Consider the following 26,544-nt stretch of genomic DNA (forward strand, 5'->3'; position numbering starts at 1 on the left):
TTTTTGATGACACACAAAAAAACCACGATCCAACAAAAAACACACACGACACAGTTGTGCATAAAGATTTATTATTTTGTTGAAAATAAGTGTTTCTGACATTGAACCACTAACATATCCGATGTGACTAAAGATAGATGAGCTACACACTGACACTGATGTTCACTTCGTACATTGTAACAAGGCATTTGTATCATCTGTAAGGTGTCTGCAGAGTGTTGGTACATTTTATCGACTGACTGACTGATTGATTACCGTCTCTTTGGGTGCGATTGATTGTACTCACTTGAGAGTGTGACAGTACAACTTCGTGCTCACGTCATCCACAGTTATTATCTGTGACATGAATGGGACATGAATCCCCCCCTAAAGGTGCGGCCTTTTTTGTTTGTTTGTTTGTTTGTTTGTTTGTTTCAAACACATTCGTTCATCCTGTCATTCATTTATTGTTAAGGTGGGCCCTGCTTCCAAATGCACCTTCCAGTAACGACTCCTTCACAGTGGTGTTAACTTATCTCTCCGGGTACTCTGTGAATGGCCGTTGCACTGGCAAAAAAACCAAAAAAGTGCAAAATAGAACAACAAGCAGAAGAAAAACAGGACAGATAGAACTGCTGAGCACGCCGAGCCGTCCTCCCATGGACCTATGGCTGCTTTCCCAAAAGCATTTAGCACTGTGGTCCTCTTTGTTGATGGCTTTTAAGATGGTTTTTGGCACCGCGCTGCCTTTGGGAAAACCCCGGGAATTCACTCTGGAATAATCAGCAAAAACCGTGATAGTAGCAGGAAGGTCGTGTGTTTTTGTTTTTTGTTTTATTTTAAGAGGGGAAAAAAATCCCCTCTGTGTTGGAGAAGTAGTGAATGTCAAAACTGAATTCCCCTTAACCTGCTTTCTCTGCAACTTCCTACATTTCCCAGAATCCTCTAGGAAGCAGCTAAGAATAGTGACACCAAAAGTGGGGGTTTGCTTCCTTTAACCCTGCCCCCTCTCCAATCTTCAAGTTTGTCTAACATGAATACATTTGGACTCTAATTTCTACTCCTCTCCAATCCATCCACCAATCACTCCTGCTCCACCTCCCCTCCAACATTCAGCTACTGTATGCTACAGGCGGGGCAGCAGGCCTCTCTCCGGTCCGGCAGAGGGCAGAAGTCCATCTGCCTGACGATCTCCGCGAAAAGCTCATCCACCATGGTCTTGCTCTTGGCCGACGTCTCCATGAAGGGGCAGCCCCAATCCTCAGCCAGCGCCTGGCCCTCGCTGGGGGACACCTCCCTCTCATCCTCCAGGTCCACCTTGTTGCCCACCAGAACCACCGGTACCTGCTGGTACCTGCAAATTAAGAGAGAAAGTGACATCAGTGGAATTGCGCTGCCTTCGCCACCCCGCTGGGTGTCTTTTGGTACCGACTACAGGAACTTCTTAATTCCTACGGGACGAAGAAAGAGAGGGAAAGAGCCATAAATGTGGCTGCTTTTGTGTGTGTGAGTGTGTGTGCATTGTTGGCCTACATACTGTATTTGCTCAATGCTGAAACAATAAGGGGTTTGAAACAATGCACAATAGAGAGGAGAGGAATAAACCCAGCTACACTCAGCTTGAGCTTCCCAGGAGACTCCTGCCGCTCAGCGGGCATCCGGTACCAACAGGAGGTTCTATCAGAAAACCGCCATCATGAAAAAACCCAACTGATGGTCCATTTATTGCTGAATACATTACATATGTGTTTGCATGGTGCGCAAGCTGCATATTTTAATGGATTCCAATTCTTGTTTAAAAATCGTTAGCTCTGCACTTTGCACTTGCACCATTTCCATCGTGCACTGAGCACGTCTTAAGGATCAAAAGCTTTCTCCCCCAACGCGTGGGGCTGACAAGCCCAGTCCTCTTCCCCTCTGAGCCATCGATACGAGGAAACCAGGCTGGGGAGAGTAATGGAATAAGTTATTGAATAATTGAATAAAGCTAATGTGCTGCTCTCACATGGGAGAGACATGGGCACTGGAAACAACTATTTTCTACTTCATATTCATCTTTGGCTATATTTGATGCTTGTTACTGCTGTAAAAACTCCAAGGCTTAGCATGAATTTATAAAGAGCCGTGTACATTACTTCTGGCTTTGAGAAGAGGCTGACATCTGTAATTTGGTAAGTAACTCCTTAAAAGTGCACTTTGCTCAAATCACACACACACACTTCTTCAAAACAGCACTGCCTTCATTCAGTGGGGACAGACAGACAGTGGGTCTATGATCAATATTTCATATTTTGTGAAATGGCCTGTGAAGAGGCCGAAGGAGAGCTCAAAGGAGAATGAACTGGACTAATATTCATCAGCATGAAGCAGAACTGCCAACAAACGCTCATTTTGCTGAGTAACTGTTGCTGGATCTCTAAAAAGCAACTACACTCACTGGCCATTTTACCTATTAGCTGCTTTTTAATGCAAATGTCTACACAGACAATTGCATGGCAGAAACTTGACGCATTTAGGCACGCAGACTTCGTCAAGACTACCCGAGCATCAGGATGGCAAAAAAAGGTGATTTAAATGAGACTGGTGGTGACAGACCATCTGGTCTGAGTATTCCAGAAACTGCTGATCTGCTGGGATTTTACTACAGGATGGTCTGAAAAAAGAGAAAATATCAGCAGTTTTCTGGGTGAAAATGTTTTGTTGATGTCAGAGGTCGGAAGAAAATGGCCAGATTGCTTTGAATTGATAGGACAGTGACAGCAACAGTGACTCAAATAACCAGTCACTGCAACCAAGCTATGCAGAAGAGCATGGGTTACAGCAGCAGAAGGCCACACTGGGTGGTCTTCTGGTGGTCTTGGCACACTTTGGGCCCTTTAGTACCTCGTTTATTCTGTACCACAGAGAATCTTTGGGAAAAAGGGAGTCCAACTCAGTAATAGCAGGGTCTACAGAGCATTTGCTAATTGGCTCGTAATAATTATTGGTTGCAGTTCCTCAAATGGCCACTTGACGATTCCTAGGTGCACTGCCGCTTCACTGAACCAGACCTCTGTGCTGTTTTTCTGAATGCAATCATCCCGTTATTGCACAACATGTCTCTACTCCATTTTCCACAGTGTATGGACGCAGCTTGCTAGAGTTGATGTCAATGTCAATGTGACCATCTTTTAAATACAGTGACTTATCGCAGTTTTCCAAAGGTGGCAAACTGTTAGCACACTAGTTGCTACTTCACAAACAGACACTTATATTATACTTACATGAAGCGGGACCCCACTTTATTCAAGCAAAATATATTGCATTTCAGTTAGATGCCCTTCATGTTTCCCGCGATTAAATAACTACACAATATCAATTAAAGTGGGTGTATATTCTCACAACAGGTAATAGCATAGACTACCTAATAGCCTTGGCCATCAGTCATTCCTAAGTGCTTTCCCAGCCTGCCTTATTGATCTGCTGGCACTATTGAGAAATAGGCTCTTATCTACAAATTGGTGGCCCGCTGCCACGCTGCTCAGCTGGGAGAAGAGCTGAGGCGTGGAAAAGAGCTGGCAAACGTTTCAGCGAGCTTACAGGGGCCAGAGAGCTGCAGGAAATGAATGCAGGCAGCAGGGCAGAGGACACTTATGGACCTGCTCGAGTGTCATTCAGCAAAGGGTTCTGAGCTCGACCTGTATCTGCACCTCGTTTTGGATCTCAGAAGCTTCTCCAAAGAGCATTTCTTTTGTCTTAATTGCCTATGAAGACGCTTCAAACTGTCAGACAGACGAAACTCATTCCACACAGCCGAAGACTTCCTTCCCTGCAGCCTGACATTTTCCCTAACAACAGCCACACTGTACAACACAAACGCACGCACGCACACACATGCAAAACAACAGCTGACCTCAGCAGGACAACCATCTCGCATGGCCCGTGTGTTTGGAAAGCTGGAATCTAAAGGGTGTGAAGTGTGAACAAGGAGAGTACCGTGGAGACAAACACAATCTGACAGCCTTGCAGGAGAAACTCTATATATATCTACAAAGACACAGGGAGAGCCAGATTCTCCGGGGTGGGGCGGGGAGTTTGCACGGCGACTGTTTATTGCAGCATCGAACTACAAGCCCCTCCTCATCAGATGAGGGGGGAGCGGCTCAGCGCACCGTGGAGAAAAGTTGTCCCACAGGGATCTATAGGCCGCTATCACTCCTTATTGACTAATATCTCAGGAGGTGTTGGAGTGAGAAGCTTAATGTCTTTATCTCAAGCATGACTCTTCACTATAGCTATGTGCTAACTGTGCTCGCTTTATTGAAGTGTTCATTTGCTTTTTTAGTTGATTGATATGACATAAAACAATGAATATCTCTGTTTCCACGTGATGCAGTGTAACTCAGTCATGGGTCCTTCTACCTTTGGGGAAGACCTGACTTAATTTAATCTACAAGTTCTACTAAATCCTTTAGATTAGGATTTGGATGATTAATAACAGGTAGAACAACTCTCTTTGACGACTGCTAGGGTATAAACCTAATTTCTCTTTTCTGAACGTTGTCATTCTGGCTGCTTACAGAACAAAATGATTGGGTGCGTGTCAGACGTTAGTGAGGGTGATCGGTAGGGATGGGTACCGGTTCTGACATAAACGGTAGTAACCAGACCGAAAAGCAGCGCACATTTCGGTGCTTTATTTCGGTGCTTTTTTTTCCTGAGCTGTGATACACTTTAGATTCTAGCCAATCATTTTACGTTTCGAGGATAGTAGGCGGGTCCAGGTACGTACGTTCTTTTAGAGCAGAGCTACAGATTAAAAATGCCCAAGGCGAAGCGGTCAAAAGTCTGGCTGCACTTCACAGCAAAAGATGCAAACTCAGCAGCCTGCAACAAGTGCTTTAAGCTGATACTGTGATACTGTCAAAGGAGGTAACACCTCAAATCCGATGAAACACCTGGCGACGCATAGCGTTTTTTTTAAAAGCCGAGAAATGCGCAGTATTTGATAGCTTGCTGCGAGACCTAACACCGAGCACATCTACTGAGGGTGTGGTGCCTGTTATCGGACCCGGAGTTAGCAACATCCCCCAAAAACCCGAAGAGTAGAGTCCTGGTCCCTAGCCCTGCCAGTGTAGCAGAAATGATGAGGATGATGATGGCAGCAGCAGCCGTTCTTCTCTGCGTGAGTAGCTTAATGTTGTTTGTGTGTAATTTACGTTGAATAGGCTAACCACGTTATTACATTAATGCATGTAAGGTGAACTAGCAAACACCATCATAGTTACATGCGGCTGTCTTCTTGTTTGATGGCAGATACTCCCTTCACCCTGGACAAAAAGGCTAAAATGACCAAAGAAAAAGTGGAAAACAGTTAAACATGAGAGGTTTTTGGACAAAGTTTGTGTTTTTTCCATTGTTTAAGCACTGCTTCCAGCCAAGAGTGATACCATATATGCCACATAGCTGCTAACATTGTTATTTTTTTTACAAAAAAAACAGCTGAACATGAGAGGTTTTTGGACAAAGTTTGTGTTTTTTTTCCATTCTTTACGCACCGGTTTGAGCACCGTTTAAGCACCGGCACCGTTTCAAAAGTACCGGTTTGGCACCGGTATCGGATAAAACCTAAACGATACCCATCCCCAGTGATCGGCTTACTGAGGTTATATACTGATATATAGTGAGGTCACAAAAAACGACATTACGGGTACGGCTGAGGTCGTCAAATGTCGTTTTTACGGGAGGAAAAAGGTTAAATACTGTTTTTAAAATACATATTTTGTGCTTTTATTTTGAAATCTTATTTTGAAATCTTTTGAAAGCAGCTATAAAAACCCGTCCTTTAGCCTTTTTTAGTTCACTGTAATGACCCAAAACCCCCATATAAGTATAAAAGACCAGTTTCCCAGTTAAAGGCAACTGTTCTTTTTTATTTCAAAAGAGGAAATTCTTATTTATTTTTTTATTCTGTACATATTTTTAGTTATTTTAATTGAAATGTATCTTATTATGTTTACTTGGATGCATAACTTTGCACTAGTTTAAGGTTTAATATGTCGAGAGCATCAGTGAGGATTGTTTTGTATAATGCCTTGTGTTTACACACAGCAGCACTTTGAGCTAAAAAGTGAAAGTCCGTCTATATCTCTGATGATCTGCGTACTATCAGTTTTTATGACCCTCTTTGAGGAATGGCACCCTTCATGCTCTAAGCACTGTCGTCTTGGAGCATGAAGTGTTTGAATCCAGTCCGGGACTTTTTGCATGTTCTGCGAGGGTCCTCTCCATGTACTGTGGCTTCCTCCAACAGTCCAAAGACATGCACAGTGTGGTTAACTGGTGATTCTAAATTGCATGTATGTGTGAAAGTGAGTGTGAATGGTCATCTGCCTCCATGTGATAGCCCAGAGACAGACCTGTCCAGGTAGTACCCCGATGGCATTGATAGGGTCCAGCCCCCCACCACCACCACGACCCTGTATTGGATAAGCAGAAGAACACGGATGCATGGATCTGTGACAGTTATTCCAGTTATCATGATACAGAATGTCCTCATGACTATTGGAGCCTTAACGGTATGTTTACCAGTGTTATGTTCTTCCTGAAGTGTTATTTTCCCGGCTGTATAAATATAAATCAGGAGAAACTAACAAACGCTTCTGACTCGTTCCTTTTACAGCACTTGGACACTACCTAGTATGGGGATTATCTGCACAGTTGGAACGTGTTGGGATTGGTTGGCTGAACTATACAGTTGTATAAATGTGCAGATTTTAGATTTATAAACAGAGCGTGAGAAACAATGCTAGAAATATAAAGTGGCTTAAGATAGCTTAAAAAACTATACCGATTTATTTTTTTTTAAAGTCTGTATTGATGTCTAAAATATTGCAGCATCCCTATGATGCACGTATAAGCCTGAAATAAAAGTTAGACACAAACGACTTAATGCCATTCACCTCTGCAGGCTGTTATTTCAGCTGCTGGCAAAGAGGCAAACACAAAACGCACCCACCCACCCACACAGAGAATCAGCGTTTATTCCTCACATAAAAAAGATGGCCTCCACATTTTCCATTTAGCCTCGGGGTACAACAGACTTGTTAAGGCTACCTGCTGTGCTAAATAGCTTCAGTGACCTCACTTACCTTTTGTTTTCGTTTGTTTTGTTTTTTTACAGGGCCCACAGCAAAAAACACTCATACAAATTACAAAAGAACAGTCAGACATCGCCTACACGAAGCCCTCCAACCCTGCAGCCATCTCTTTGCTCTCTGGATCTGCTGTTAATTACCAGTTGTAGCAGCAGCAGCGCTGTGTGACAGCCAGCCACGTATCTACATGTAGAACTGGATAGAGAAATCACACAGCCTATAGTGCCCACACTATGTGAACTCCCAAAGGGTGTGTTACTGCTGGAGAACAAAGCTTTGGTATCTAATGATTCTGTAATGCCTCGGTATCATGGAGGAAAAACCGCAAACATTCCTGTGATACACAGGCAAAGAGAGGGGTCTGCACAGCAGATGGAGAAGGTGTTATTTTAAAGATGAAACCCCAAGCTTCATTTCCACCTTTAATGGTGCAACAAAGCTCCCCTGACAATCTTCTTCTCTGTTCAGATAGAAAGACATTAAAAAAGGATGTGAGTTCACGTGGCCAGTGCTGCTTTGTGCTATTATACCTGCTGTTCTGGGCACCTAAATGACAACAAGACTCCCAAAGAGAGAGATAAGCTACTGCAGGAAAGGCTGTTAATAAACCTATTATTAAAAATATTCCAGTTTCTTCCTTCATTGTGAGTGTTGAGCCTGAAAGCAGTATCTCAGTCAAGCAGCTAAAAAGAAGCCAAATGGAAAAGACTGATCTGCACTTCCTCTTTTGGTCACATGAGGCTGATCCAAAAATAAGTCCCCAAAGACCTCGATGTTCCTCCACAAACATGGGGCAGTGGGCTGAAATGTTTCTGAGTGGACCTGTGATTAGTAAGAAGTTCATTTAATTGGCAGTTTTATATATAATGCAATAAAGACTCTTTGCAGGTTCTCGGTCATCCAGGTCATGGTAGTTTTAAGACTTCAGCTCAGTTTTGGTTTCTTACCCCTCCCAAGTGCACACCTGAGGCTGTCTTTATGCTATTTACCTTAGCAATATGCTGGGTGTCCGTGTCTATTTACTCTAGAGGAGGCTGTGAAACTTTGTGCAATTATTCAGAAAGGAGTTGATGAATTGGTAAAGCTCACTTCTGTCCCATGACAGCTATATCGAGGTTGAGTTGTTGAGGGACTTTTCTGCCAGTAAGCATTATTGCTGCAGTAAAGCTCTTTTAGCTACTGTTAGCCCCTGTTAGCTGCTGTTTTGTCACTGTTACCTGTGACCTACCTACTTAGTGAAACTTCTTTGAATTGGATCGAACACTGTTGGATAATAAATAAATAACAAATAAACTTTCATACAATGTATATGGTGTGTACGACTATAATGCTTATCAGAGAGAATGTCTGATTTTTAAGAGACTTGAGCCTAACATTACCTGGCATGATGTTAGCTTAGAACCAGCTGCTGTTGCTTAGCCAGCTCGTGGTCAGCTGTCGCATGGCTAAAGTAATTGCAACAATATATAAATAATTAAATAAGCATATTTAAGCATGTTTTCATGTGTTAAAGCTCTGACTTCAGTTCAGGATATGAGGCAGAATGGCAATGTCCATTTAACATGACAGGGCAACATGGCACCTTCCACAAACTTGCTTGCACTTGCTTGAATGTATTTTTGTAATTGTGAATGTAATCCCAGCTTTCTCTGCATAGTAAGGAATCAATTATAGCACGCTATAGGAGTTAGCATGACCTGTCACCTGATATGTGTATTACAAAAGGCACAAAAAGCAAACAAAACAGGCCTCCTCTTATTCACAGCCCTGTTCAATAGTACTCCTAGTGGTCTAATAACACTACAGGGTGCCTTTAACATTAGCTGTGCTCATGCTATTTGTACAAGTCAATTTAATACATCTTGAATGGCTGCATTAAACCCATCAATGCTACAAAGCTCTGACTGTTTTTCCCACTTGGGAAGCTGGCATCAATATGTGCAACATTAGAATGATTTAAAACACTTCAATAACTGCAACATAAGAATGCAAACTGATATAATCCATCCATCCATCCATCCAATTCTATTATCCAGTTGAGTGCCAATGCAAGTTGGACTATGCTGCAGTTAGTATCTATAAACAGAGACTTGCAGGAGCTGTAGGTGAGGAACTAGAAGTTTTTGGTAGCAGGTTTCTGGTTTATATTTACAGCCTGAAGAATATTGACCAATCACAAGCTTAATGAACAAAGATTGGCACACACGACAGGGAGCTTCGGCCTGGATACCAGCTGGCTCCACGGGAAGCCCCGTATCACTGGGTGCTATCCCAAGAGATCGCGTCATCACATGATGTTTTCCTTCAGTGACACTGAAATGCATATGCCTTGCAGACTTTGTTTTTTTCACTCTGTAAACATTCCCTTAGGAAGTAGAATGACATCACTGTTTACCGGGTTCATAGCTGTGGCTCAAGTGATATTCATCTAAATATAGGAAGGTCCAGATACACATCAAGGCAAAGAATCTTTTGTAACCCTGAGGGATTAAAAGATAAACCGGAATGAATGCGAGATGATTCACAAGCAAGGAATTGTAATTTGCTGCACAAATGGTGTTCACTTTAGACTTTCCTGATGATGTTTGCTTTTTTTTATTGTACTACACTCACCTCTGGGCAAACTGGGCTTCACTTTAAAGGCTGGGAATGACCAGCCTTTAAAGTGGCTGGTCATTCCCATTCCATGGTTCTACCTTGACTGGATCAAGGTAGAACCATGTGTTTTCAGATCCCCTGAATGAGATAAATGGTGGCACATGATGGAAACACTTAAGCAAGCATAGTGCAGCAAATATGTTAAGTCTATAAGACCAAGCACTTTACTGGTGGCTATCCTCAGAGAGCTGGCTACTTAAACATTTCTCTCCTCACTTATGGGCGATGCTAAAAGCCTAAGGAAAAAAAGTGGCTTTGTACCTACACCAAAGTGCCCCCTGGGAAACGTAGTTTTGGTCTCTCCACCCTATTCCCACTCAGTGGTGCGTGCTGCTCACCTCCTGCTATTAGACACAGCATCAGTGCAGCGTGAAAACGCAGCTCCAACACTTTGAACGTGCTTCCTCCTCCTGTGCCGATTAAACTATAAACCTTAACATGCAAGCGAGGAGATCATTAGATTGCGAGGAGGGCTACGCCCAGATGTTGTTATCACAGATAGCGACTTAAACGGGGGTTTATGTGGTTAGACTAAGACCGTGCTGGAGCGTTCAGGGGGGTAAAGCTTATCTGCCGTGGTGTTTGTTAACCTAAATACGCACAGAAAATTGTTCACATATGTGAAGAAAAGCTGCTATACATCAAGTGTCTTTGTATTTAATGTATTTCCTGCTTCTCTTCACCTCTTCTTTAAGTCAACACTGTAATGTTGATGTATATGTGGCGCCAAAGTCGTGTCAGATGGTGACCACATGTCAACTTCAAATGTGCTCATCTGAACACATTTAAACAGATTTTATCATTTATAGTGTGGTTCAAAAACTAAATTAGCTGTTTACCCCTAACTATTAGCATTTCTGTTCCCCCTTTTTTAGCTAACCTTACACTTAGCAATTCATCATGTTTAGTGACCACTTTCTGCATTGTGTTTAGCAAACAAACTATTTAGACTGTATACTTTTAGCAAAGCTTTAAAAGTGTAATTCACACTTTAAGATATAATTTGAACTTCTAGCTCATGATTTCAGCTAGCTATTTTGATGTGTTAAGCTAACAGTTTCGACTGTTAAGCCATCCCTCTTATTTGAATACTTTTGACATTTTACCATAGGTTGTTTCCAGCAGCCAGACGTTCTTATAATATTTTAAAAGAAGCAATATTTCTCCAGTCTTTCTATATTTTCTTTGAGCTATGGTAGCTTTTTCACTAGTTTTCAGTCCATTCGTGTACCTGACTGCTTTTGTTAAGCCACTTCACATTGACCTATGAATCATTCATGCATTAAAAAGGCACATAATTTTTCTTCATTTCTTTAGTGGAATCTACAAAAAATGCTAAAGATAACACAGGTGGAAAGACAGAAAATAACATTTTTATACCAATAAGGTGATTCCCAAAGAGCTATTAACTGAAAATGGTTGGCATATTTCAGTATGGTGTTCAGTGTGCCCTTAAAAATTGTGAAGAAACTGGACAAGTGGAGAACAAAAGAAGTAGCAGCCTAAAAAAAAATCTCCACTGACGCCTGATCAGAAATGGTTTCGGTGGGAGGATGTATGTTTAGAAGCCATTCTTACGGAGGGGAAACGTGGAGAAAATGCTGATTTATCCTTTTCCGCTTATTCTTGTCAGGGTCGTGGGGGGCTGGAGCCTATCCCAGCTGTCTTAGGGCGAGAGGCAGGGTACACCCTGGATGGGTCACCAGTCTGTCCCAGGTCGAACACATAGAGACAGACAACCATTCGCACTCACATTCACACCTATGGACAATTTAGAGTTACCAATTAACCTAATCCAAATTACACAAGAACTGGAATGAAAATCAGTGGCAGTTTGAAAACTCGAAAAGTTTGCATTCAAATCAGTGTCAACATATACAGTGAATATCAAGAGAGAGATACAAAATTGAGCGTGTACAGCTATTTGTAAAACACAGGGGGCTTTGTCATGGTTTGCTCTGCACTCAGCCAGTGGTGTTAGAGATATTGTCTGGACACAGAAAAGAATAGAGCAAAATGCAGCCAACTTCCAAAGAAAGAGCTTTGAATGTCCTTCAAGAAGCCTGGAGAACTATTCCTGAAGAACTGTAAAGACTCGGTTTTTGCCTAATATACTATACTTCCATGTATATTAGCACGTTCCAATAAATCGCTGCACCTATTTCCCATTTTCTACCAAAATATAGAGAAATGAGGGGTGGCTTAAGACTTTTGCGTAGTACTATATTCTAAATGTTAGTATTTCAACCTCTAGCTAGCCACACTTTTAGCTAATCACGTTTCACTTAACAGAATTTACAAGTTTTTTTGATTATACTTTTAGCTAACTATTTCAGAATATTAGGCTAACAGTTTTAGCTGCTTAAGCAGAATTTTGGCAAGAAATTCTGCAACAGAGGTCATAATATTAGCTCACAATTTTAGCTATTAGCCACTTTTTAGTTTAGTGAGATATTTTTTAATGGTTACCCTGTGTTGTCCATTAATTTTAGTAAACTGTTAACTATGACATTACATTCGGGTTTTCTTTAGGTTGGGTAGTTGATCTGTCATACAACGAGTGGACTATGAGACTATGGATTCACGCCTCCTTAACCAAACAGCATATCTCACTTCTTGTCCATGCTTGGCACATGGAAAGCCTTGCATAAGCATTCTGGTTTATATGACTGCCTAATGGAGGCCCGATGTCTTCTTGGCTTTCAACCCAACACAATCCCATTAAGTTCTGGTGAGTGGGCACATACTATATCTCTGTGTGAGGCTCGTTGTTACTGCTGCTGGCTCAGCAACAAGTTTGGGAGGAGGGAGGCTGTTTTTCTAAAGACAGCTAATGGAGAGCAGGAGCCGATTGTGACGGACACCTTAACGAGATCAAGTAAACAACCGAGTAGATCTTGCTAGTACTTCTACTTTTGTCACAGACTGTGACTGACCACCGTTTCTAGCCTCACTGACCATTCAAGTTCACACAGCATTCACACCTAAGACCAATTTTAAGCAGCTATTTACAATCATGCATGTCATTAAGAGTGTGAGAGGAAGCCAGGTACAGCGAGGCACAGGGAGAACATGCAAACACTTAATTTTTGTGTAATAATGTCTCTGCACAAAACTCAACAACAATATTATGTTTTCAAGTCTACTTAAGGGTGTTTTACTTATCTGCGGCTTTGCACATACAGTAACAAGGCCCACTTCAAAGCCAGAGCAGTGTGAAATACAAGCATGAAATATTTATAGGTATACACTTGAGGACGGCGATGGCTGCTGCAGTGTGGGCAGCCGCTTTGGGTGCTGGGGCACTTTTTTATCCATCATTACTATTAAATTAATATAAAGGAGTCCCCCCGCCCCACCCCCACGCATTCGCCATCACTGTGCATCGTCAGCTGTGACGCTCTCGAGCTTCCACTCGGCCTGTGACGTCCACACCACAAGAGAAGCACCGAGTTCACTCCTGGGAGGCAGATGGAAAGCGCCGCAGCAATACTCTACTGGTGAAATTATAAAAGTCACAACACTCATGTTCAACAAGCAGAGAAGGGGGCGATATTAAGTGTAATGAAAGGATTTTTTTCTTTTCTCTTTATGATGATAATGAAGTGCATACACCCCCCCCCCCCTTCCCCCCAATGATGATGCTCATGTAAGACCACTGCATGAGTCAGAGCTCCTATCTCACTTTGGTTTCCGTCTGCATGTCTTCTTCGCTGATTTAAAGTGGGGCACTGTTAGTGGGGATTTTTGTTGCCCTACCATAACCACACCTAACACTCCCCCATCTTCACTGAACATCCATGAAAAGTAGCATCAATCGCTCGTCTGTCAGCTGCTGGCATCAAAACAACAACAGCTATAAAACGTTTTTCTATTGAAGAAGTCATAATGATGCGCTTTTGTTGGGAATAAAACAAAGAAAAATACGTTTCACTCCAGTTGCACCCTGGAGTCACAGGCTCACACATTTACACAAGACTCTGAGCCAAAAAAAAAAGAAATTCCAATGTGTCACTACCGAAAAGGATAGACCACAGCCTTTCTCCCACTCTCTCTCACTCCCAGGCTGTGAGATGAGCTCAGGGGATGTGTTGAGTAATGGACTGAGCTGATCAAAGCCGTGCAGAGTTAGTCATGTGTGAGAGACGCAGAGAATATCAAACCCTGGGAGAGTTCAGCGGGTTGATGTGTGACAGGTGAGCCGCAGCTGGGCTCTTATGAAGAACATATGAGCGGGATGCAGCTTCTCACGAAGGACTGGAGGAGAGCGTGGGGGTGAGAGAGGAAGAGGAGAGAAGACATGGAGAGGATGGCAGTTTTGTGATGTTTCTCAGCCTCAGTTTAAAAACAAAACAAAACAACAACAACAAAACAAAACACTGATTTGTACGTGTGTGTGTGTGTGTGGGGGGGGGGTTCATTACATTTATAGAGGCCCTGGAGGGGCTCCATGGGGTACTCCAAGCATGTTTACTGTTAAATGTGACTGTTTTATTTATTTGAATCAAGGTGTAAATATTTATTATCATATCCTTAACATTCCTTCACCGACACAGACAACTTCCGGGGTCCTTATTGCCCCAATATGGCTATTTAAGGCCCCTAAGACGGGTTTTTTTGCTGCCTTTTGTCTGTGGCATCAGAGCATTTATTTAGAATTACAATGAATTACAGCAAACTGGAAAGCCTCTCACCTTTTCACCCTGATGATCTGATCTCTCATGGGTTTGATGTCCTGAAAACTTTGCTGGTTGACCAGGCTGTAGACCAGGATGAAGCCCTGGCCGTTTCTGATGTAAAGGTCTCTCATTGAGGCGAACTGCTCGGTGCCGGCCGTGTCGAGGATCTCCAGCACCGACGGAGAGGAATCCACCTCGATCTCCTTCCTGTAGAAATCTTCAATGGTCGGGTCGTACTTTTCTATAAATGTCCCGGTGACAAACTGGACCGTCAGCGCGGACTTCCCCACCCCGCCGCTGCCGAGCACCACCACCTTATACTCCCGCATAGCGCTCCCGCGGAGTTAAATCCGGCATGCAGAGAATAAAGTGATCAGCAGCGGATCAAAGAAACGCATGCCCGTGCACAGCAGCCCAGACTCACGCTACAGGCATGACACAGCCTCCGGTAAACGAGATGCTCTTGCAGTTATAGGCGGCCGAATGATGCTGGAGCATTTAGCCCTGAGATGCACAGCCACACTGCCTTCTACTGAAATATTCCCACGCTATCTTGAAGGGACACCATTCCGGAGGCATCCATAATGCAATAAGGCGTCGGTGCAGTTAAAATAAGATCGGCTATTATTAGAAACAACTAGACGGCGCATCTTTTTATGTGCCGACAAAATAAAAGGCTAACACTACATTTCCCCTGCACAGTGGGGTACAGTGGAGTTAAAGGCGAAGAGCACTCTTTGGCTTATAGAAGACAACGGTGCTGGGAATCCACGCCTCTGGTGTGCTTCATCCACTGGATGCTACTATTTCCTGGAAGATATGGAGGGAGATTAGTGCCACATGGCAACAGGGAGCAGAGCACAGATGTGATGGAAAAGAAATAAGAGAGGCTGCTGTGACATAATTGTTTTTGACCTCGTTTTAAACGGAAATATAAGCTAATCTGTAAGGAATGCTGTCAGCAGCCAATGAGAGGCACAAGACAAAGCCAGAGGCTTGGACTTGGTTTGCAGCACATAATTTCTCAAGACAGTGTCAACATATGATGCTTGACTCTGAGCTCTTCTGAGGGATGTTAACTGAAGCCTCAGGTGAACTAAATAATTTGTTAAAAAGGTGAACATGTCAAATTTCGACTCTGCAATTTCAGTTTATTTTTATTTCTATGGCACCAAATCACAACAACATTCGCCTCATGATGCTTTATATCATAAGGTAAAGGGAATAACAGAGAAAACCCAACAATCAGATGACCCCCTGTCAGCAGACACTTGGCAACAGTGGGAAAGAAAAACTCCCTCTTAATAGGAATAAACCTCCAGCAGAACCACTGTATAAACACATAGTAAGTCTTTTAAAGGGTTTCCATTTAAACGGCATCTTAGAAGACCAGATCAACCAGAAGGGGACAGTGCTAAGCACAAATGTGAAGGTTCTGCATAATGCACTGTGATTGAGCACTTAAACAATTTTCCTACACATTTAATCCTTTAAAGGTTTCTGAACCATGCCAGAAAAATCAATTTTCTAAAGAAATGTAGATTCTGCTGAACCTTTTAACAAAAAAGTAATTAAAAATATTAATTTGCATTTATATAAGTTTTAATTTGTCTCATACTTGGTACATCTGGCATTTTTTATTTACATTTATTGCTTAAAATGTATCGTTATTAATTTAGGTTTTTATTGGAAAACTAAGAAATCTCAAAAACTCATGTATCAGATATAATACACTCAGAATTAATGGTTTAACCACTCATGGTTAAGTGTGCCCAGGGAAATATGAGTGGTGCAGGGCGTGGAGGCTCTTTTTTTGTCTTGTATTGCAGGAAAGCACTTTGGCCTGCCAGTCTCTGGAGCCATAGTAGCCCATGTCTGTATATTAGCTTGTGTTTTGGATTTGCTAAAAGAAAAAAACAACCTGCTGCTGGACTGTCAACCAAGCATCAGATATCAATGGGTGTAATAACTGTGTAAAGACGTGGTGCAAGACAGGAACAAATAATCTGGACAGAGGCTGAAATTCAAACAAATTTTGGGGGCATTTTTATGATGATTCTTTTTACTTTCTTTACAGTTAATCTTTGTCACCATGTTTCTGCAATAACCTGTGTTTTTTATTTATTATAGTTTGTGTTAGCTATACCCTCTGTGATTACTTTGTTCTAGTTGTAGTGTAAATATCAAGAGCACTAGAGAAGGGAGGCTGTGTTCGTGTCATTTGTTCAACGAGGACTGCAGCTCATCGTAATGAATTTAAGAAGGCTATTATCTAATTAGTGACACATGATAAGCAGCTGCTGAGAGGCCCGTCCACTGCTGTCATCAAACGGCAGTTAACTACACATTACCATTGTGGTACTAATAACCCCTCATAGCTGCTTTCCCCCTTCAGAAAAGCACTACTCCACTGCAGTAACGGGAAATGGCAGAAAATAAATAATGGAAAAAGCGCTTACTTGTCCTGCTCTTGGGTCCTCTCATTATGTTTTATCAACTCCGGCAAAAACTTCATGCTGCAACTCTCAGATGTTTTAATGCACGCAGCTTTATAATCTCTTTTCATGAGAGCTGATGTTTATTTGCTTTTAAGGCAGTGGGCTTTAGGGACCACCAGGGGCCCTCGAGAGGGCCTCTAATAAAAACTCTGGGTAAAGCAGGATGTTCGGCACTGCAGTAGACAGAGCTACAGTACTGTTACTACTTAGAGCAAACATCTCTGTGGGTTACTGAAGAGAGAGTGTGACACAAACGAGATCCAAAGCAAAAATCATTACTTTAATTTTCTTTATTTCTTTCTTTCAATAGATTTTACACTATCTTGCTGGAACCAAAGAAACATTTGACTATAGAAACATAAAGTAGCACAAAATATATGCAAAAAAAACCAAAACATTTAAAAATGTTTACACTGAAACTAGAAATCTGACGTGGGTCTTCTTGTCAATTGGTTTTCATGTCTTGACTTTGTTGGTGAGGTACACTGCAACAATGATGACACAGGCAGCCACACTTCTTAACCTTCAGTCTCTGGTATAGTGTCCTCTGCTGGCTAAAGCTGTGAATTGCATGTTCCATTGTAAGGCAATGGGACCCAAACGATTTCACTCACAGATTTGGGAGACAGGAAGTAAAGATCGGTGACTGTTTGCTCTGCTGCAGTCTCCTCTCACTTTTGGCCTTGTGACGCATACGTTAGAACCTTAAAAAAATGATTTCCGATATAAAGATTCATAGTTCAAATGAAACTCTGAAGGGATTTGAGAAGAGAAAGAGAGAGACCCACTTAGGTCTGTTTAATAAATTTCATAAGAGCTCTTTAAAACATAAAACCTTAAGTACGATGGACTCAAGATAAGGCAAAGTGTTTGGATAAGTTGAGTCTGCTCAGTCGGCCAACTGCTCAGAAAGTGCTGTTACCATCAGTCAATCATTGCCAACACAATAAAAAAAAAAAACATTTCAAGAGAAAGTCCATACACAGGGGGCACCAAATAAGGACATTTTGTGTACAGACATTTTTTTTTATTCACTAGAAACATTCAGTACGTTATAATTTAGTAAGAAAAGAAAAGATTGTTTTCTCTCATGCAACGTGTTGAATTGAAGTCATTTACTGGTAATATCTGCCATTTACTGATGAACAGATTTACCCTTGAAGGAAGTGAAAAACAGAACAGATCAATAAACAATATGAAAGTGCAATCCTAAAGACTAGTGATACATAAGCCTCGAATAAAATGTATCTGTGTGGAACCTAGAGGTCCTTTGTCAGGGGGAAAGTTGAACATCTTATTAATTTATAGATTATTTAGTTCTTATATTTATATATATATATATATTTTATATATATTTATATGTAATCTATGTAACATCGATGAATTTTATATCTCTAAGTGTTACAGTCACAGCACTATAGAGGCTGTTACTTACTAATGAAAATATTAGGTCACTGTCATAATCTCAGAGAAGAATAAGAAATGTTCATATCTTCTTTACAATCTACCTTGTACAGTGTTCTAGCAAAGAAAAAAAAACAGAAACAAAAACCAACTTAACAATGTCATTTACAAAAATACCCAACTTTAGTAATTGCAACATCTGGTTGCCACTGCAACAAGTTATGTTATGAAATACTATTATACTAGAGTGAAAAGTACATCTTTTTTGAAATTTTCTTTGCTTTTTTTGGTAAAATGTCATCTATACAATAAACATTTTTTTTCCCAACAACACAAGCAACTCTATAACTATGCTCATTACTGCAACACCGTGATCGTTTCTATGGATGAGAAGGCAAGAAAGGTCCAGTAGCTTTCCATCGAGGGGAGGGCTGAGGGCGGGTCGACGTTTAAACCCCTCCCACTCAAGACGTGCGCAACTTCTCATTCGCCGGCCCCCTACGGGTTAGACCTTGAAATGACCAACCGTGCAGAACGTAGCACAGCTCAATAAATTACATTCATTTCAAAATAGAATAGTTTACAACATTGTGTTTTCTTTTTCTGACTAAAATTTTGACCAAGAGTAACATAAGATAAATTACAACAAAATAGAAATTTTTTTTTTTTAAACCACCTTCCACAAATATTACACACAGATCAGAACGTGTGTGAGGACATTCAAAGTGAATGAAACTCAAAAAAAAGCATGATTGTGGATTGTCGATGTTAATCAAGCACCATGAAATTACATCCGAATTTTGAAGAATGTCAAATAAAATTTAGTATAATGAGTTAAAACACACCGCTAGTCGTCAAAATACAAAAAAAGAAAAAGAAAAAAATGTTGGTGTAAAATGACCAAAGAACATTTTATGCTCTAAAAAAACAAAAACAAATGATTGTTCCAGGAGGTGGAGGGATTTTTTTTAGAGAGGGGGGGAGGTTCAAACATACTTTGATAGTAGACACAACACAAACTCTTAAATAACTTTGAATACATTTCTAGAACCATGAATATAAACTCTCAAAATAAGAGACACTTTACATACATTACACAGTTTACAATACATGTTTGTCTCACTCACGTTCCTCATGTAAACTATTCAGAACCATGGTAAGAAACAATGGTACACTGTGAAAGTCACCAAACATTCTACAAAGCTATTTTTGATTTGTCGTTTCTTACGTTTCTTTTTCAGTAAAGTCACTTGTGATGTTAATGAGCGCTTAGCTGGAAATCTCCTCCAGGGACGCCAAAAAGTGTGATGTCTTTTCCCCAAAGAGTCCTTGTAGCTCTCGACAGCCCAGTGTGTTGTGTCTGTGACTTTTTAGTGATACACTCTGGATGCAAGTGTTGTTGATGAGTAATTTTTTTAGGCACTTCTACAGTTTTCTAAAATGGAACAGGATTATCGGTGATAGTAGGGTTGGACAGAACAACCGACGGTCACAGATAGCCCTCCAGTTGAAGTTCAAGTCATCTGTTTGCTTGACGAGTGTCGTCGAATGCACCGTTTTTTTTTTGTTTTTGTTTTTTTTAATTGTTTAGTCTTAGCACTTAAATCCTTCACCCTCCTCCAGGTAAAAAGCTCTCCTACCAGGCTTGGTGTCACCATCATGTGCCAGATCCCACTTTAAGTCCCAGTCTGCCGGCAGACCATCAGTCTCTAACACACACGCACACATGCACACGCACGCACACGCACGCACACACACGCACAAGGCTTGGCATGTCTGGAACAAACCCTCGCGCTTTGCTGAGCCCTTGGCACACACCCCAGCCTTCAGGCTTTTTCGGTAATGGCCACGACTATCTTCCGACTTCTCCTGTCACGACTGCATGCACAATCTATCAAAGATCTGAACCCAGCAACGCAACTAAAAAAGATGGCGAGTGGGTCCTATTTGCAGTGTGGGCAATGGCAAAAGAAAAAAAAAAGTGACCTCTTCCAAGCCTCAACTTTGGCAAGATGTTTCCAGAGATGAAAAGTTGGCAGAGGGAAGGGAGGGAGGAGCTTCATCATGGCATCTTAACAGCATCGGGTGGCAGATGAGGGTCGCGCAGGAACCCTCGCAGGGACAATCACACGAAGAGCTCATGAGCCTGGCTGCCCCGAGGACATTCAACTTTTGCAGAGAGAAAAGCAACGACCGCAAGACGAAAAACCCTCGTGAAAGCATCGCGTGCGTAGGTGTGTTGTGCATGGGGTCTCTGTGACTCTTCCTTGTCTTCAACATTAAACACTATACTTTCATATAGTGCAAATCAAACATCTGTGTTTTTCTTGACTAACCAAAGGGATGAATATTGTGCAGGTTGGTTTTTAGAATAAATATGCAAGAAGAGGAGATCCACGGTATTCTGAGAGAACAGTTGTTAAAATGACCTCTATAGTGCGTCTGCTATGTATGTACTATACATAAGAATATTTTTTGATTTTTCATTGTTAATAGTTTTTTTTTCTAGCAATACATACAGTATATATCTTTTTATTTTTTCCTGTGTGTGTGTGTGTGTGTGTGTGTGTTACACCGGTACTGCAGTTCTTATGGTTAAATTGAAGTGTTACACTCTTAGCATGCAGGTTGCTGGACCTCTATGGGAGAGGTTAGGTAGTATTTACAGAGGGGATGTTTTGGGTTTCCTAGTGCAGCTTCTTGACACTCCGTTCCCTTCCTGACTCTTACTTCAGGATAATCTGCAAGACAGAGACAGAGAAAGCAACGACAAAGAAAAAAAGAGAGAGAGCGTTTCAGTTTACCTATAAGACAGAAATACAACTTTATCTGCACACACTATTGTGTTTAAAAGCTTTGGAAATTCTTTATAAATCAAAAGACTAGCACTACGCCTAAAAAAATGTGGCCATGTTTTTGGAAGAAAATCAACTTTGTTTATTTCTAAGATTACATAAAATTGATTAGAAATATTGTAAAACACAATCTTCCTCCTCTCACCCCCAACCTGTCAGACAGCTGACCTGCTCTGAGCCTGTTTCTGCCCGAGGTTTCTTCCTGTTAAAATTGAGTTTTTCTTTCCCACTGTCGCCAAGTGTTTGCTTGTAGGGGTTGTTTGATTGTTAGGGTTTTCTCCCTATTACTGTATAAATACACAGAGCCCCATATCCAGCTACAAGCAACCCTGTATTCAAGTGGAGCATGTTGCTATCTAATGCAAAATGTGCCAAGTAAAGAAGCAATAAATCTGAGCATCACCCTCTGTGGCTTTCTAGCATTCCTAACAACAAACCTAATAAGACACTTAAATCCCCGTCACCTAGTCAAACATTTTAAAGAAGCTAACAAAGAAAAAGTGGTTAAAGCTAAAGCTGTTCGGAGTTTCGAGCTAGCCACAAGCCAGCAGCCTCGGTATGAGCAAAGGATCAAAGCAGATAAGTGGAAAAATATGAAGATGAGTGAAAAACAGAAAAGTGTCGACGTCCTGTTACTTAGCAGCTTTTAACACACTGAAAAATGTAGTACCTGAACTTTATTTTCTTCGATAATTCTGCTGCACCTGCTTTTGTTTTTGTATAAGTATCGTACATCAGATAAATATGTGTGTAAAACTCATTTTCAGCGTTTTCTCCCTTCCAGGAGAAAAGCACTTCATTTTCGTTAGTTTCACACAGAGAAGGCTATTTAATTGTAAAGTCTAACAACTAATTTATTATGAAAATAATATTCTGCATTGAAGCGAAGTTGATTTTTGTTTGAATGTGTTGTCATTGACGTTGTTGGAATCCTTAAAAAATAGCAATTGGTGCATCTCTAATCATTTTATTTTGGTTCTAATAAATGACAGCTGTTCGAGCTGAAGATTTCATACAGCACCTGCTGCCTGCGGGCCCTTGCTGTTACCACAACAGATAGAAAAGGTCCTCAACTGGCATCTTCATTAAATGGTACTGGTAAATGGTACCTGCTACATCCAGATTATTCAGCTGTTACTGGCATATCTTTATTGAGCTTCAGAAAAAAAGCTCATTTTTTAAAGGAGATTTTGAGACTATAGACAAAACCTGCAAAGTCTCAGCTGTGCTTGCATGACACAGTAGTATTTTAATATGATAAACATGGATGATGTAACATTATGGATCTTTGTTATCTCTGCAAAATTCAGACCTAATAGAAATATGATTCCATTACCCATAAATGCATTTTATATTGTGACATTTATGATCAATTTAATGTCAAATATAAATCTAGATCTGGATCAAATCTGCCTTTTGTCTGATTAAACAAAGTCCTTGTTAGTCTGACAGTTTCTAAAGCCTCCTTTACAATAATGCAATAACTATAACAATATATTTTTTTTAATTTTAAAAAACAGCCAGGTGTGGAGGTGTTGAAGTAGGAACAACTCAAACTTATCTCAGGGTGTTATTTGCACTGTTTCAAATCATTAGCTGAGCTGGTTAGCGTTAAATTAGTACAGCTGCTTTACAGCTCCTCATATGTGCTCAAGAGGAGGCTGTGACGAACTGTGAAACTTTTCCTTTTAGATTCAGTCCATGTGGCATATTGTGCATAATCATTTCTCTGAAGCAGACTGGCACCAAAGCAACAGGTAGGAGGTGTTTACCACAACAACAATGTGTGAGAAAGGTCAGATGAGCACAGATAAGTATTTGCCAGTGAATAATACATATTTACAGTGAATAATACATATAACAAATTTCCCACGTGTGGGACTAATAAAGGTTATCTTATATCTGTCTTACTGATGAGCTGTGGCAACATCACCAGCTTGGTGTTTCATGCAGATAAGAACCAAGCTTCTAACTATTTGCAAATAGCATTTAACCCTCGTCTGGTAACCTCGGTTTGTATTCTCTCTTTAAGAGATTAAGCCTAAACCGCCACACAACAAAGAGAAAGCGAGACAGTGTGAGACTGTCTATAAGGGGGGGCTGACAGGTAGGAGAGATGCTGGCTGCCATCATGTGGGCGCCACTGGCAGCAAGCCAACGCAGAACAAAGCCACATGACGCTTGTTAATAGACAATGGACGGCCAGCAAAGGACAGAAGCCGCTGGTCACACCACACATCACAGGAGGTCACCACAGTGGGAGAGAGCGTGTGATGTGCACAGGTCGAGAGAGAAGGCAGTGCAGTGTGGAAATTAGGGGGAAAAAATTGGGCTGCCAGATGGGTGGGATTTAACAGATAGGACGCTACAAACTAATGCCAAGAACTGTTTGCAGGTCCTGTTTGCCTTTGATTTGGTGCAGTGATACCAGCAGCGTGTTTCAGCCCAGAACGAGTCAGAGAGACAGCAGACGAAGATGACGTGCTGCAAAATCACAGCGGACATTTCAACTGCTGTACTTCCTTTTTTACGCGTTAATATCAGCTAATTATAAGAACTGCACGGTATCACAGTGACCTAGTTTGCAAATTTCATAAGATGAAATATTAATTAAGTGATAAGAATTAAAGCAGGTTCCCTCTACAGCAAGGTGAAGCATCCAACTCTTATGCTCCAGCTGAAGAGCTCCTCGACATAACAATGTGAAATTCTACTTGAGCATAATCTTCCCATCAGTCCAGCAGCCAAAGCGATCCCCTCTAGGCTGCAAGTCTGAGTCGACTGCAGCACAGCGACAGCAGAGGGTGCTGCAACTTCACAATCTCCAGTAATATGTAGCACTTCACAACTGGAGACCCCGGCAGCATTAGGACATGCTTAATATGTGCAAGGACATGCAACGATGTGCGTCGCATGAATAGTTCAGAAGGTCATGAATCGACCAGACTCCTGAGGTCTTAACGAGTGTCAGCATCCTGGCGTCACAGGGGTGTGTAATACCCTTTAGACACAGATTTCCTCGGCTGAACACGACGCCCAATTAATTATCGAGTTCGGCTCAAACTGTCTCGGCCCAGGATTTATGTTAAAGAACCAATATAATAATCAAAGCTAAAAAGCTGACGGCAGGCCGCTAGTATCGGGACAAATGCGCCACTGTTTAGGACAGAGTGACGTCGGCAGCCCCGTACCCTCAGAAAATGCCTGGGTGTGTATTCGGAAAAGCCATATGATTTTTATGACTGCACTGAATGCAGCACAGCTGGTGATTACAAGGGCTAACTGTGTCCGAGGCCCTGCTCATACCTGGCATTAGCTGGAGGGATCTTTATATGGGCTGGAGAGGAGGTGAGAGAAAGAGTCGGGTAGGGGGTGGAGTGTAAGTGGGGGGGGGGGGACACACGGAGACAGAGAGCAAAGGCTGACGTCAGTGTTTCTCCGGCTCCTTGTCCCACATGCATCTTTAAAGAGCAGCTCTGCTTCCTGCTGCTACTGCTGCTGCATGCCAATTACAGGAAGAGTCGGTGACTCACAGGAAGTGCACACGCTGCTGGCCTATGAGGGGCAATAAAGCGCACAAGTGGTGGGACCAGACCCGTGGTTAATGATGGAAAGGGGATCTTGGAGAAAGCATTTATGTTCCTTTTTTTAATTTGAAATGTGAGCAGTCATTTCTTACGGTGAGAGCTCTAATCTTGATGTTAGATATCACTTTTATAGGCATCATGAAAATGTTTAATTTCAAGGAAATGTAAGGGTTTTTTTTCACATTGAGATAGTAAGCAAAAGTACAAAAAAAGAAAAATATGGAGGAGCAGAGTCTGAAAAAGAGGTGGGGAAGGATTATATTGGTCCTTGGTATAGTAGTAGGCACTGCTATTATAATAAGTGAGATAATTTTACGCATTTATTTGCGTCTTTCGTCGTGTTGTCATGTTGAATGTTTTCCTAAATTCAATTAAGACACACATGCCGTGTGGTGGAAATATTTTTCATGTGCTCGCCCGTGTGTCCTCAGCGTACCTCTATACAGAACTACCAGTAAATGATTGCCAGCTGCATGAGGCATTGTGCTGAAATTTCCAGGTTTAAAATGGGGCACACATGCGTCACTCTGGCATTCAAAAAACTGGCCTTGCTTCCCTGGCTCTTGCTTGACACGTGGCAACAGGAGAGCCGCCGATCAGGGGCCATTTTTAGACAGCTTCTGTGATCTTCTTTTTTTTTTTTCCTGCGTCTCTCACCCTGACAAGTGTAGCCTAGAACTGTTGCCTCACATGATTTATTCTCCCTTTTATCCTGCAACCAGGAAAAGGTAAAAAGGTGAAGCCGAGAGGAGTGGAAAACAGGAATAGATCCAACATAGCTGCTGTTACGAACCGGCTGTTAGGTGCTGCGGAAATCGTCTGTGTGTATTTGCTTGAACGTGTGTGTTTGCAGAGAACACAAGCAGTACAGATGAGGCCCCTACTGCAGATGGAGAGGCTTATTTGACGACAACAACAAGAAAAGTGGAAAATAAAACTAATTTTAAAAAACAAACAAAAAACAAAAAACAAAAAACAAACAGAACATGCAAAAAAAAACAAAAATCAGGAAGTAGTGCAACACAACACAACTACTACTTGCAAATGTGGGAGCTCTGAAGAAGTGCTTATCGGGTTTGCCTAATGCGGGCTGTGATTTATAAGAGGTACACTGCTTTTTGCTTTAAATTGTCTAGAAAACACCCACTCACAGGCTTTCATGCCAGTGTGAGCGTGCTCTGTGCAGGTGCACCGATGGACAGATGGGGATGGGCTAGGTGTGGGTTAAGGTTATCGCAGCCCAGTACTTATTCAGAGCTCCGGGGACTGATGAAAGAAAGCTTTAAAAGGAGCAAACCTGATTGGCTGGTGCTGTTGCTGCGTAGGGGACACTTGTGGCAGGAGTTGTTGCTGCAGAGACAGTAGCAGGCGTAGCACTGTACATCATTGGGACTTTGTTTTGAGGGTGGGAAAGGGAAGAGGGGAGGAAGAGGAGGAATGGGGGTAAGAGGGAAGGAGGTGGTAGCAATGGACAGGTAGGTGGAGCATTATGGTAGTTGTGGTAACAGTTGTGGTGCGTGCGTGCGTGCATGGGTGCGTGCGTGCATGTTGACGGGGTTGTTGTTTATTTTTTGTTGTTGGTGTTGATGGTGGCGGATGTTACAGAGAGCCAGCAAGCCATCGTTAGGGTTACACCGGCAGATGGCATGCAACCATTCACAATGCAAAGCAAAGGAGGTCAGGAAGAAAGAAAGAAAGGAAAAGAGAGCATGGGAGAAAAAAAAACAAGAGGAGAGAAGCTGATTACA

At 41.8% G+C, this 26,544-nt stretch overlaps 2 protein-coding genes across 15 annotated transcripts in view; both read right to left on the reverse strand.

Annotated features, from left to right (window-relative positions):
- Window positions 1–54: 54 nt before the first annotated feature.
- LOC309701474 (ras-related protein Rap-2a-like) lies at window positions 55–15,259 on the reverse strand. Its single transcript, XM_082525708.1, has 2 exons — window positions 14,468–15,259; window positions 55–1,333 (listed from the first exon to the last, which is right to left on the reverse strand). The coding sequence occupies exons 1-2, from the start codon at window positions 14,779–14,781 to the stop codon at window positions 1,096–1,098; spliced, it is 552 nt and encodes a 183-aa protein (XP_082381834.1). The 5' UTR covers window positions 14,782–15,259; the 3' UTR covers window positions 55–1,095.
- A 1,966-nt stretch (window positions 15,260–17,225) lies between these two features.
- Window positions 17,226–26,544, reverse strand: part of LOC309701216 (muscleblind-like protein 2a) — a 56,861-nt gene continuing 47,542 nt past the window's right edge. For 11 of the 14 annotated variants that reach the window (XM_082525310.1, XM_082525308.1, XM_082525305.1 and 8 more), the window contains 2 exons: window positions 26,094–26,188; window positions 20,964–21,095 (listed from right to left, as the gene is read on the reverse strand). In XM_082525310.1, coding sequence (XP_082381436.1) covers window positions 21,081–21,095; window positions 26,094–26,188 — 110 coding nt within the window. In that variant the 3' untranslated portion in view covers window positions 20,964–21,080. Of the gene's footprint in view, window positions 21,096–26,093; window positions 26,189–26,544 lie in introns of all 14 variants that reach the window. The other 3 variants (XM_082525302.1, XM_082525304.1, XM_082525312.1) reach the window with 2 other exon arrangements.

The sequence above is a fragment of the Aulonocara stuartgranti genome (assembly GCF_965226115.1).
Source record: "Aulonocara stuartgranti genome assembly, chromosome: 23".
NCBI classification, from domain to species: domain Eukaryota; kingdom Metazoa; phylum Chordata; class Actinopteri; order Cichliformes; family Cichlidae; genus Aulonocara; species Aulonocara stuartgranti.

Coding starts and splice junctions, on each gene's coding strand:
- LOC309701474 (XM_082525708.1), bottom strand. CDS start 14,781: ATGCGGGAGTATAAGGTGGTGGTGCTCGGCAGCGGCGGGGTGGGGAAG. Junction 1,334..14,467: donor CAGATCATCAGGGTGAAAAG/GTGAGAGGCTTT, acceptor CTTAATTTGCAG/GTACCAGCAGGTACCGGTGG.